This window comes from Zootoca vivipara, chromosome 4 (genome assembly GCF_965207765.1).
Source record: "Zootoca vivipara chromosome 4, rZooViv2.hap1.1, whole genome shotgun sequence".
Classification (NCBI taxonomy): Eukaryota; Metazoa; Chordata; class Lepidosauria; order Squamata; family Lacertidae; genus Zootoca; species Zootoca vivipara.
Genome location: NC_142587.1, coordinates 77,337,557 through 77,350,374, shown reverse-complemented (window position 1 = coordinate 77,350,374; position 12,818 = coordinate 77,337,557). Strand labels below are relative to the sequence as shown.

Here is a 12,818-nt window from a genome sequence, read left to right as displayed (position 1 = left end):
CCTGGTGAGAGGCTTTCATCTTTGGACTGGATGGCCATCGCGGCCTCTTCCAACTCTATGATTCTATGAAATGCAACCACAATCCAAATCAACCCCTTTCTTTCTTTTTGCATCGTAAGAAAAACTTGCATTTGGGCAACTAGGGGATTTTTCTTCCAATACAGCTGTGGCTTTTCTGATTCAGGCAAAGTCTGCAGGGTGGAAGGCAAAGGGTTAAAGCCCTCCTAACAACTAAGGCTCCAGTCCAGATTGTGTGTGTGTCCCCCAACTCCCTGCACCTTGTATTACTTAAAAACAACAACACATTTGTGCAATTTCCGATTGTGTGGAACCAAACATCATTTGGTTTGGGCTTCATTTGTTTTAAGGTCCAGATGTAACCCAACATGGAAACCAACAAGACCAAAGGTGTGGCATTGTTAACAACAAGTGGCACAACACTCCACCTCCACTCAGCTGTCTTTAATTATAAAAGTGTAATGTTACATTTTTTGGAAAAGTCATTTGAAGAGAGCGCCCCCTGCTGTACCACACAGCTCTTAAAACTATAACCAACTCGGGACAAACACTCTCGTCACACAGCAATGAAACACAGTATCATGAACTCCCAGCCTTACTGTATATTATAAAGTATATCGCACCTGTCAGTCCCTGCTGGGATCCCCCGAGGGTCACAAAAATTAATAATACAGAGTCTGTGAAACAGTACCAGAAACCAGGCATTGCAGTGACAGAATGGTGGGGGGTGGGCGACTAAAGCAAACCAACAAAGGTTTGGGAAAGCAGTCAATATGCTAAAGGATAAGGGGCCAACCACCTTGGTGTCACAGCAAAAAACACCTGGTCCTGTATCCCAGCCAAACAGACTTCGTATTTGCAGTGTGATTCACAGAGGGCCTCCTGATGAATTACTGTATTTTTCCATCTATAAGACGCCCCATGTATAAGACGCCCCCTATTTTTGGAGATTCAAGATTGTCGCCAATCCACCCTCAGCACTATCCATATTATGACGCCCCCTAATTTTTGACATTATTTTAAAGGGAAAAAACCTTGTCTTATACATGGAAAAATACAGCAAGTGGGAGAAAGAGGACTTTCAAATTGCTTGGCCCCAATGCATTTAGGGATTTGTAAGTAATGTTTTAGGGATGCGGGTGGTGCTGTGGTCTAAACCACTGAGCCTATGGCTTGCCAATCAGAAGGCCGGCGGTTCGAATCCCCATGATGGGGTGAGTTCCCGTTGCTCGGTCCCTGATCCTGCCAACCTAGCAGTTCGAACGCACGCCAAAAAAGTGGAAGCAGATAAATAAGTACCGCTCTGGCGGGAAGGTAAACGGCATTTCCGTGACCTGCTCTGGTATGCCAGAAGCGGCTTAGTCATGCTGGCCACATGACCCGGAAGCTGTCTGTGGACAAACGCCGGCTCCCTCGGCCTATAGAGCGAGATGAGCGCCGCAACCCCAGAGTTGTCTGCGACTGGACCTAACGGTCAGGGGTACCTTTACCTTTAAGTAATGTTTATTTATTTGATTCATAAAATCTATACACCTCTTGATTGTAAAAAAAACCTCAAAGCAGTTTACAAAGAGGGGGGGAAACAATAAAATTATTGGTTGCGCTATTTTTCACTAGCTGAAATTTGCGAAGCTTATTATTATTAGTTTATTTCTATACCACTATATATTTTTAAGAAAAATATCTCAAGGCAGTTACAAACATCAAATAAAATAATCCAGAATAAAACATTATTGAAGGAAGTCAAATATAAAGTATACATTCTTTTTCTTTTTTTTTGATAGATGAAAAACAAAACACCCCAACAAGACAAGAAATACAAACCAAACCATGATAAGGACAATATTAATTACAAATCAATAAAACAAAAAGCGGTCCTTGGACTATAGACCCAACCTCCCATCCATTCCTTATTTCAATTATCTATTATTTGTTGCCAATACACGTTTTTGTCTTAAATTAACTAATTATTGATTTATCTAAGGTTTCAGATCTTTCTTAAATCTACTACTAAATTTATTCAAACGCTGCGACAGAGTTTAAACTACTGTAATTGTTTTTCAAATAAACTTTAAAGACTTCCCATTTTGAGATGAATTCCTGTTTTGGTTTGTTCTTTATTTTTTCTGATAAACTATCTAACTCCACATAATCTGTTAACTTTTGGATCCATTCATGAATAGAAAGGATTTCATCACTCTTCCACTTTGTAGCGATAAGAACTCTTGCTGCCACTGTGGCATATAAAAATATACTCTTCATTTTTTGCGGGATATCCAGTAGAAAGTATACATTCAAGGCAACACAATTAACGGGAAACTAAAATGTTACGTTCAAGATTTCAAAATAAGGAGATCAACTACAGAATGCACATTTATCACAGCAAAGTTATTTCAAAAGAAAACATTACTAAGGGAAGTCAAATATAAAATATGTATTTAAAACAGCATAATTAACAAGAGAATAACATACTCTGTTTTGTATCATTTAAAAAACATACATTTATTTCAAAGTTTATAATTGATTATATTTTGAATTAGATCTATATGGGGCCACCAAAATCTTTTAAATGCTTAGGGCTTCTATGGCCCTGTGACTACCTGTTTCCCCAGAAGCAAAACAGGGTCCACAAGCAACCCAAACTGAGAACATGGTCTTTAAAATAGGATTGTACCCTGAATTGCTTCTCCTGTTGACTGAAACAGCGACTCTGTTTCGCCTGGATGAAGTCTAAAAAATATTGTTCTATCTGCTTTGGAAGATGGTAAATGTTATTGGTTCAGTGCTGAGACACTCAATTGAACATGATGCTCTCCCCACCAACAAGACTACCCCTACAATTTGAGAAAAGTGGAGCAGTTGTTGCACTGCCCCCAAAACATACCTTCGTACAATTGTGCATACTGTGGGAATCCAGCAGCTCGCAACCAGTCACAGGCCTCCTTCGCCTCAATTTCTGGGTAAGAAAAAATGGAAAGTGTTAATCCTGAGTTTGATGCCTTTGGTACTTTTAGGCCACAGTTAACAGAAATACAGCTCACAACGTAAGCAGTGTGCATGGAAAAATAAGGTTCTGTCACAAATGTGACAGGACAAAGAATTTTGATTTTCTCTCAAAGTGAATTTTTTCTAGTTACAGGTAGCCGTGTTGGTCTGAGTCGAAACAAAATTCAAAAACTCCTTCAGTAGCACCTTAAAGACCAACTAGACCAACTTAGTTGGTCTTTAAGGTGCTACTGAAGGAATTTTTGAATTTTTTTCTGTATCCTTTCATACTAAATTCGGTTCTGTTTTTAAAAAGCCAGATCCACTAATTATGGAATAATAATGATAATAATAATAATAATAATAATAATAATAATAATAATAATAGGCTTTTCATGCCAATAATGTCATATTTTCAGCAACCTGGGGAGAAAACACATTTTGCTCGATAAAACCACGCAACTTCCCAATGATAGACATATAAGTCCAGGGCTTTCATGGATTCTTTATTAGGACACATAATTAAGATTTATTTATCAAACCTATTTTTTAAAAAGTAACTTCCATCAGTCTCCTGTTAGTATGTTGAATTCTCGTTTTGACATCAGATAAATCATCAGACTGCATGTGGACATCATTATAAATAATAATTCATTGCGATGGGAATGAGCTGCAGCAAGCCTTGGGCTCAAGTGCTCTCTTTTCCCCCTTCCAGCCCAGTCAAGAGGAGGGCTTCACAAACATTAGCTTCATTTTTAAAAAACCCGCAATGTACGGGAAATGTTATGTCTGAACCCTAAACCTTGGTTAGTCTGAACTGCGGTTGGTTGAAACAAACCAACAGCATAATCAATAGTTTGAAGTTGGCTAACCATAGTTAAAATTAAACCAGGTTCAGGCAAAACAATAAACTGTGAGAGCTAAGGAGGGAGCTTGTTGTCAGATTATCACAGCACCTGAAAGCAGTCTACGTGACACTCTTAACAACAATGTAGCTCTTAACTGAAAGGGTGATAGCTCCACCATGATCCAATATTTTTCATTACATATTTGACAAAAAGAAAAAGTGTGCTACATCATCATCATCATCATCACATTTATATCCCACCTATTTTAAATCCAGGTTTAAAGGTAAAGGGACCCCTGACCATTAGGTCCAGTTGCGGACGACTCTGGGGTTGCGGCGCTCATCTCACTTTACTGGGCAAGGGAGCTGGCGTACAGCTTCAGGGTCATGTGGCCAGCATGACTAAGCTGCTTCTGGTGAACCAGAGCAGTGCACGGAAACACCATTTACCTTCCTGCTGTAGTGGTACCTATTTATCTACTTGCACTTTGAGGTGCTTTCGAACTGCTCGGTTGGCAGAAGCTGGGACCGAGCAACGGGAGCTCACCCCGTTGCGGGGATTCGAACCGCCGACCTTCTGATTGGCAAGCCCTAGGCTCTGTGGTTTACCCCACAGCGCCACCTGTGTCCCCTGTAAATCCAGGTTTACAGAACAAATAAACTGTACAATTCCCAACAGCCGTATAGATTAGAATATACAGTAGATTATATTCTAGGTTCCAATTTTTGTCATATCTGCAAAGCACTCTTGTGTTGTGGGGAAAGAAACCTCCAAACTGTTTATCTTTTGTGCAGCAATTGAGGTATAAGTAATAAATAACGATGAAGAGTTGCTGGGAGAGGTAAAAACTCTTGTAAAACTTTATCAACACTTCTTCTTTTTTAACCAAAATATTGTTATGTCTCCTTTCAACTAGTGCAACTAAGTGACTATGCTAGCAGAATGTGTCTGTGCATGAGAGAAAGAGAGTGCAAGGGCTATTTTAATGCACACAGCTAGGAATCAGTGAATCAATAAAATGTGTGAAAGAGTCTCATCCCTGGACTGATGAAGGATCCACACTGAGTAAAAGATCCTTGAGTGCTGTCACTTGACTGCACAAATAGTTCTATCAGCATGCCATGCATCACATCTTACGGAGTGTGGAGTCAACTCTGTCTCCTTTGAACTAGTTCAATATTGCTCTTGCAAAAGGAGGTAGGAAAGGCTTTTAACAAGGATATGTGATTGAGCCGAGTGGTTCTGCTGCATTTAGTTTTCTACATAGGGTTTTGTTATTGCTGTCAAAAATGAAAATGAAAATCAATGCTTGCTTGTTCCAAAGCAGATACAGTGGGGGAATATTGTTAAGTAGGGGATGAGATTCCATGTCATTGGAACGTTTCCATAAGTGTCCCAGAAACGATGCATAGGCATCTCTGAACAACCACATGATAACTTGTAGTGCTGGTATTTTTAAATAAATAAATCTCATATAAACACCTCAAAGGTTACCGTAAATTGAAACGAGTGCATGTATGTGGTATCGTGCACGCTCAATTGAATCCTGGTAATGAGATTTTCAAATATAGAAAGCATTAAAATGATTTCACACCCTGCGATGCAATTAGTAAAACAATGATTCGAAGAAGTATGACCTCCAAAGTGGCATTTCTGTTTGTTCTCGGACCCTTTGCAGAATGTAACAGTACCAGTAGGACTCCAATAAATGCAGCAATTTGGTTTCTTAAACCCTCTTTCGTTGTGACTCATGGGCAGCCAGGCCTCCATTGTTGCTGTCACTGGGTAACCCTGTACCTATCAGTCTTTTATATAAAGAAGTTTAGAGGATATTCACACAGTCTTTTGCCTCTTTAAAGGTGATTTGTGAATGGAAAAGTGACTGTGTGTGCGCACACATACATGGGGGCAGAGGAGAAGTGTTACAGTTGTATTAATTCCATTTTACTCAGTTCCTTAGGAGAATGAAGAGCACATGCCTGGCAGGTGGACACGGTATACCTGCCCTCACCAACTTGGTGTCCTCTAGAATTTGCTGCACTACAACACCCATCATCCCTGACCACGCTTCTGGCTGCGGATGATGGGAGCTGAGATCCAAACATCTGGATGGCACCAGACTGGTGAAGCCTGCAGAATACAACCCATTAGCTTCCCTCCTACCTCAATATCCTTTCAAGCATATACTTCTATACTAACCCAATATCTGAACAAACACTAGCCTGATAATGCATAAATGGTTAACACAGACAAAATCTGAATGGGCCTGAGAACTCAAGCACTTCAAGTGATGGTAAATCAAATGAAGGCTTCCCAACTGAGAAGAGCTACCATTCTAATCAACACTACAATCATTTCTCTTAAAAGCATCCTTAAGCTTAAATTGGTTCCCTTGGATACATCCTGATTATGCAGATTTCCCAGCTAAGACTACAGTACTGAGACTACACATTTATGAGCCACAACATTAAAAGCAAATGTGCATATTCCTGTCTTGGGAACAGTCATGGCTTGTTGTCGTCCCCCGTCCCCCCCCCCAAAAATATGATGCAATAAAACTTTTGCAAAAGCAGCAAGATAGCATAAGGAGTCTCTTTTTCCTACATTTGTTTTATGTAGACTTTAGTTACAGTACCGTATCTGCTCCAGAAAAATCCCAGTTCCAGGAAGCTTCAGGTGAAAAGCCTATGGCAATGGGGCCTGGTGTTCAATAGGAATACAGGGAGATCAACAGGAGGTGGAGCCAGAGCGAATGACAGGCAGGGACACCCCAATTGTTGGGCAATAGGATGTTAGGCAGTTGGGGACTGGCAAAAGGCAGACTGAAGTTGGTGGGGCACTGCCCCATTTGTCCTACTGGACCAGCTTCCTTTGGCCTTGGGAGGGCTGTGCTTTATTTTTAAGGTTTGTACAGCACCAAGCAATTTTAGGCACTTGATGTTATTACTGTATTCTTTTTTGTAAGCTCCAAAACAGGATAGGCAACATATTGCATTGATTTAGGTTCGGGTTGCAAAAATGTCTGCAAGCTACTAAGTTCCAAATAGCTACTACACAGATAAAAGAAATGTACTTAGTGATACATTGCTACCAAGTTTGGCTTCCTTGGCCTTCATGTTTCCTATTTTAGTGTTTCCTATTTTTCAATTCCTCCCATTAAGAGCTCAGAATGCTTCCTAAATTATGAGATCAAGTTTATTGGAAACAAGAGGGGTCTTGACGACACAGTGTTGACTTTGTACAGAGGCTCGGCATTATACATTATTAAAGTTTTAATCATTCCCATCCCTTGTGGCTATTAAATCGGCAGAATAAATCACCAGAGTCTCAGTTTAACTAGATATGAGAAATAACTCTTCCATCTGTATTGTGTGCTGAAGAATGCATATTTCATGGCAAGATCATCCACAATAGCAGCAGGGAGGGAGGGCTGGATTCCTTCAAATAGCAATTTCTGGGGGCATAGAAAAGGGATGTGCAGTGTGACCTTTGGACAAGATATTCCAAGCTACATCTGGCCAAGCAAAACCCAGAGACTTTTATCCACACCTCCCTCTATCTTCAGCCAGGTAAGCAAAAGGCGCTTTCAAAATTCAAGGACACCTCCTTAGGCAAAAACACTTGAGGACACGGAACAGGGCTGGCTGGGTTATGGCCTGAGGGGAGAGTTGCCTGGGTACAGGAGGGCATATGGTGGGCTGAGGAGAATCCCAAGGCCTGGAGGGGCACATTTGGTCCCTGAGCCTGATGTACCCCACCCTTGATCTACAAAACAGAGCAAACATTTGGTTGGCCTGCTATAATTTACCAAAGTGCTGTCCTTAGAATGCTTGGGAAAGGTGTCAGCTCCCCATCTTGGCCAATCAGTATTAGCCAGGCTGATACTGTAACTCAGTTCTGAATGACCTATTGGTCAAGGAAGAGCCTAGGAACCTTAACCTTGGATAAAAACTCCACAACAAATTGCCAGGCTGAACTGGAGGGACTCATCTCTTCCTGAAACCTTCCCAGTGACAGCTCCTTTATATGCTACAATGTTTCCCATTGTAAGCCACTAAGATAAAGCCGATTCAGTCAACTTTTTAACTCAGCCATGTCCATTAATTTCCATGGGTCTACTCTTGAGTAAATCTTAGTTGAATACCACCCCTATTCTGGAAACCAGCATAACAGCTATCTGATTTGCTTTAAAGAGAGAGTTCAAATCAGGATCTGTTCATTTCTGAAAATATTAGTGCGAACTCGGCTATGATTTCAATAGGAACTTTGAAGCGCCTTTTGCTTACCTGGCTTACCACTGTATTTATGTTAATGGTGTTAACATTTCAAAAGGGGCAAGTACTATTAGTGAGGGGGGGGAATCTTTTCTTAAAAAGCCAAGGTAACATAATGAATTCACATTGACTTTGAATGCTTTACACTTTTAGAAGCAGAACCACATCAAACATTTGCAGTTAGCTTTTTTGGGTGGGGGGTTATAACTTGCATTTGCAGCATTTGTAATGCTAATAGTCACCTCATCATTAGGAGGTTAGCACATAAGGCAGCAGTAATGGTCAGGTTAGGCATGGAGGCAGCTACAGTACCAAACCTATAATATGGAATTTAATGCATGTCTTCCTTCATATGCTGATTAAGGGAGAAATACATTAAATTCCACTTTTATCAGTCTGATGGTGCTGACCTTAAAGCAGCTATTCTTGGACAAAGGAAATGCAGACTGAGAGTCCAAAATGCTAAATTACAACTTAAATCTTTAAGACTGAAATAAGTTCAATCTTATCGCCTATAACCTCAGTGAATACTTTTAATATATCACTACAGGTGCTAATTAGGCTGCCAATACCAGGATGTTTGTATCACCATCAACCTGGAGCTCCCAGTGAATGGTCACTCTACTCCAGTGGCATGGTGTATGTTGGGGGGGCGGCTGTGGCCCTGGGCGCGAAATTCAGAGGGGGCGCAACCAGGCTCCCACACACAGGCGCTGACTTCCGTGGGGATCCCTGACCTGGTAAAGGCAGCAGAGCAGCCCAGTCCCACAGTGGGTGGGCACAGACAGAGGGAAGCGGGCAAGGGGCAACCCCAGTGTGGCACAGCCCAGGGCTCCTCAGGGGCCCTGCTTTGGGTGCAGTCCTATCAGCACTTGCTACCAGAGTTTGCTGTTGGAGGGAGTGATTTGTTTTGGATTCACTGGCTGACAATCCACTTCAGGGCCCAATTCAAAGTGCTGCTGCTCACCTTTATAGCCCTAAAAAACTGCCCCCAATTTCTTGAAGACACAGCTTTTCCCATACCAACCTGTTAATATATTAAGCTAATATGCTCATGCCCCCCTTTTTGGCATAATAAAATGCTATTTCCCAAAGAAGAAGAAAATAGGATTGCACAAAACCAACCAACCAACCAAACATGCTAAAAAAAAAACCCCAGTCATGTGGACCTTTTCAAAATAAGTATGGGGAAAGGAACATAATGACTCCAGTGAATCTGTCCAGATCTATGAGGCCATGAAATAGAATATGGCCAGCAGAACATGCTGAAGATGTGAGGAATTCTGTCTGCAGCAGTGTGTGTATCTAAGGATTAATGAGCAACTTGGAGGAGCTGACAGCCTGAGGTACAGCCTCAGGCCATTAACCATCTACCGTATAACAAATGGCTGTTGCGCCCCAGGAAATGATCTGTGGGAAGGTTATTAAATCTATTATAAGAAGAGTAGAGGAAGTGGACATGGGAGAATGTATAGGCGAACTGCATGGCGGTTTCTTCTGGCAAGTACAAGGAACTTATTTCTAGATAAATGCAGTCCATATTGTTCAACAGGATTCCTGGAATGATTTCTCAAAACAAGATGTTGAAATTTCTCATACATAGTATCTGAAGTTAAGCGCTTGGCATCAATCCAAGAAAAGCACATTCCTCTTCTTCAGTGCATTGTTATAATGTACAGCTCCTAAAGTGTATACATAATATGACCTAAAGTCAATTAAAATTGCCATTGATGACAATGGAGAGACTCTGTTTCTTATACTCGGTAGTTTTAACCAGGTGAGGGTAGCTGATGGGTCTCAAATCCTCATTGGACTAAGGACTCCCTTCTGCATGCAAATATAAACTCTGGTGGGTTGAGCGGATGGGACCAACAGTGGGGTCAAGAAGGCAGTTTCTGCATGTGCTGTAGAGAGAATTGCTTGTCAACCTGGGAATGTAGCCCATCTAGGAGAAGGAAAACTCTGATCCTAAACCTCCGCTGCTTTGCAGGATATCTTTGGGAGAAGAAAAGGTTAAGGAGTAAATCCTACACATATCCTGAGTGGAGTCCTAAGATAGTCAAATGGCACCTTGTACACCTCCTTCTGGCAATTCTTGTTGCCAAGCTAGTGCCAAATATATTACTCTGCTTTCCGCTGGACCACATCAGCAAGGGCCAGAGGGGGGTTATTGTCTCCTGGGCAGCCCAGGTCCTCCATATACACTGCCCAGATTTGCACCCCAGGAAGGTCACTTCAGTGCTGCTAATGCAGCAGTTTGACTTCACCCCCGGAGGCACACTCCATTGTCTCTCAAGACAGGCAGATGCCAACAACATACACACACACTTAAGCAAGTAATGGCTAAATCGCTGAGCTAAAAATCAGAGCAGGCTACAGGCAGATGGAATGTATAATTACAGTGGTACCTCTAGTTACTAACTTAATTCGTTCTGGAGGTCCGTTCTTAACCTGAAACTGTTCTTAACTAGAGGCGTGCTTTTGCTAATGGGGCCTCCTGCTGCTGCTGCGCCGCCGGCACACAATTTCCATTTTCATCCTGGGGCAAAGTGCTCAACTCGAGGTAACTCTTCTGGGTTAGTAGAGTTTGTAAACTGAAGCGTTTGTAACCTGAGGCGTTTGTAACTTGAGGTACCACTGTACAGTTGTGACTGCTCTGTTGTGTAGTTTTAAGTTGGATGTGGGGACCTTTGGGCCTCCAGATGTTGCTAAACTGCAGCTTCCATCACCCCTGGCCATTGACCACGCTTCCTGAGGTTGATGGGAGTGGTATTTCAGCAATACTTAGAGGGCCAAAGGTTCCCCACAACTGGTCTAATTGATAACCTGGGGTGGATCTACACACAGGAAAAAACCAGTATAAATAAATCAGAAATCAAATCATTATAACAAAAGGGGGAAAACGCTATGGAAAATCGCGTAGAATTTCTTTTACTCTCTGGCGCCATCTGTTGTTGCATGTTTATAACACATTCAAAAAGCTGTTTCCTTGCTAATGTAGCCGAAGCCTGCATATAATGCAGTGTATGCAAGAAGTTACGCACTTCATTGGGGACTTGTGAGAGACCTGAAGCCAACATGGATTTTAACCAACGGTCTGTATTTGTGCCTTCAGCTACAAGGTACATGGCATTTCAAAGTGCAAACCTATGCATGTCTACTTGGAAGTAAGTCCCGGTGAGTTCGGTGGGGATTACTCCCAGGTAGAGGGACATAGGACTGCAGTCTTACTGCCTAGTTTTCAAAAGTCCTCTATTGGGGCTTCAAACCCATGAAAGCAAAAACGCCTCCTTTTCTTGCTGCCAAAGTTAAATGAAAATGAAAGCTAGTGCCATAAGGAGGCCGATATAAGCCAGATTAACCACGGACTAAAAAATAGACCTGGCTGTGTGAATGAGCAAATGACAGCTTTGCTGCCTGCTGAACTTGCCACTTGGTCAGAGCTGTGAATTGGTATTAAATTGGGTGCTTCCATCTTGAAGCTCGGAAGCCGGCAAATCTACTTCTATTGGTGTTTGGCACAAAATTTGTTTTTAAATACCGCTTTTGCCTACATCACAAGGAGATAACTGCTGCTGGAATGAAGGTCTATACTTTTTCCAAGGCATGTACCTTCTGATTTCTTTTTCTGTGGGTTTGATAAAGTTATCTTCTCTCCGCTCCCATGAATCTACCACCAATGCTATAAAAATCTGCTTAACAACCACTATATTTATTACCCCTATGGAAATTGCTGCACTTTGTATGACTGGCATTCCCTGTAGCACTGCTTGCTTACTTGCTGGAGGTTAACATTTTCTGCAGAATTAGGATTTGCTAAGCCTCACCGTATGCAATTGACAGGAATATGTAGCCCACTGCGAGCCATAATATAAACCTCACAGAGTAGTTCTAGAGTAGAAATGATACAATAAATACACCTATATAAGAACACTGGACAGACAAGGCTGCTGAAAAAATATCCATCCTGCTTAAATGACTCAGAGTTGCCTAGGTTGAATTACAGATGGGGGTCTGGCTGCAACCTTTGCTCACAGCCCCTGGAGCTACTGTTTTTATCAGGCTGCTGTCATGTCTTGAGTCGGAGGCTGCAGACCCCAATTCAGGGGTCTGAACCTTCTGTTGGACAGCAGTAGTCCACTGAGGCTGACAGTCAGCAGGGTCTGTATGGCCTCCCCAGTACCTCCCTGGTTCAGTGGTGCAGGAAGCAGACCAAGGAGGAGGCTATGGAATAGCTCAGTCGGTAGAGGATGAGACTTAATCTAAAGTATCTGGTTGGCCACTGCGAGAACAGTATGCGGGGCTACATGGACCATTGGCCTGTTCTAGCAGGCTCATAGCTACCAAGTCCTGGTTAGAAAAATACGGGATCAGCAGTGCTGGCAACGGAAGTAGCTTCTACGCATGTCCAGACATGCGTAGAAGCAACTTCCAGTGCTGGCGCTGCCCGATTTCCGGTGCCCAGACATGGGCAGAGCGCCACCGGAAGAAATCTGGGGGAATTATGGGATATTTCGCCATTCAGGATGACAGCGGGACACGGCTTTAAAAATGGGGGTTTCCCGGGGAAAACGGGAGACTTGGCAGCTATGAGCAGGCTCTACTTATACTCTTAGTCTTGGCGGGGGGGGGGGAGGTTTAACAAGGGCCCAATTTGCTCCCAAACTTTATTAGAACAAATTGCTCATTTGGA

At 42.3% G+C, this 12,818-nt stretch overlaps 1 protein-coding gene across 4 annotated transcripts in view; it reads right to left on the bottom strand.

Annotated features, from left to right (window-relative positions):
• STARD13 (StAR related lipid transfer domain containing 13) overlaps window positions 1-12,818 on the bottom strand; it is a 217,677-nt gene that overhangs the window by 50,023 nt on the left and 154,836 nt on the right. For all 4 annotated transcript variants that reach the window (XM_088668228.1, XM_035115924.3, XM_035115923.3 and 1 more), the window contains one exon: window positions 2,903-2,974. In XM_088668228.1, the coding sequence (XP_088524354.1) occupies window positions 2,903-2,974 (72 nt within the window). The remainder of the gene's footprint in view (window positions 1-2,902; window positions 2,975-12,818) is intronic.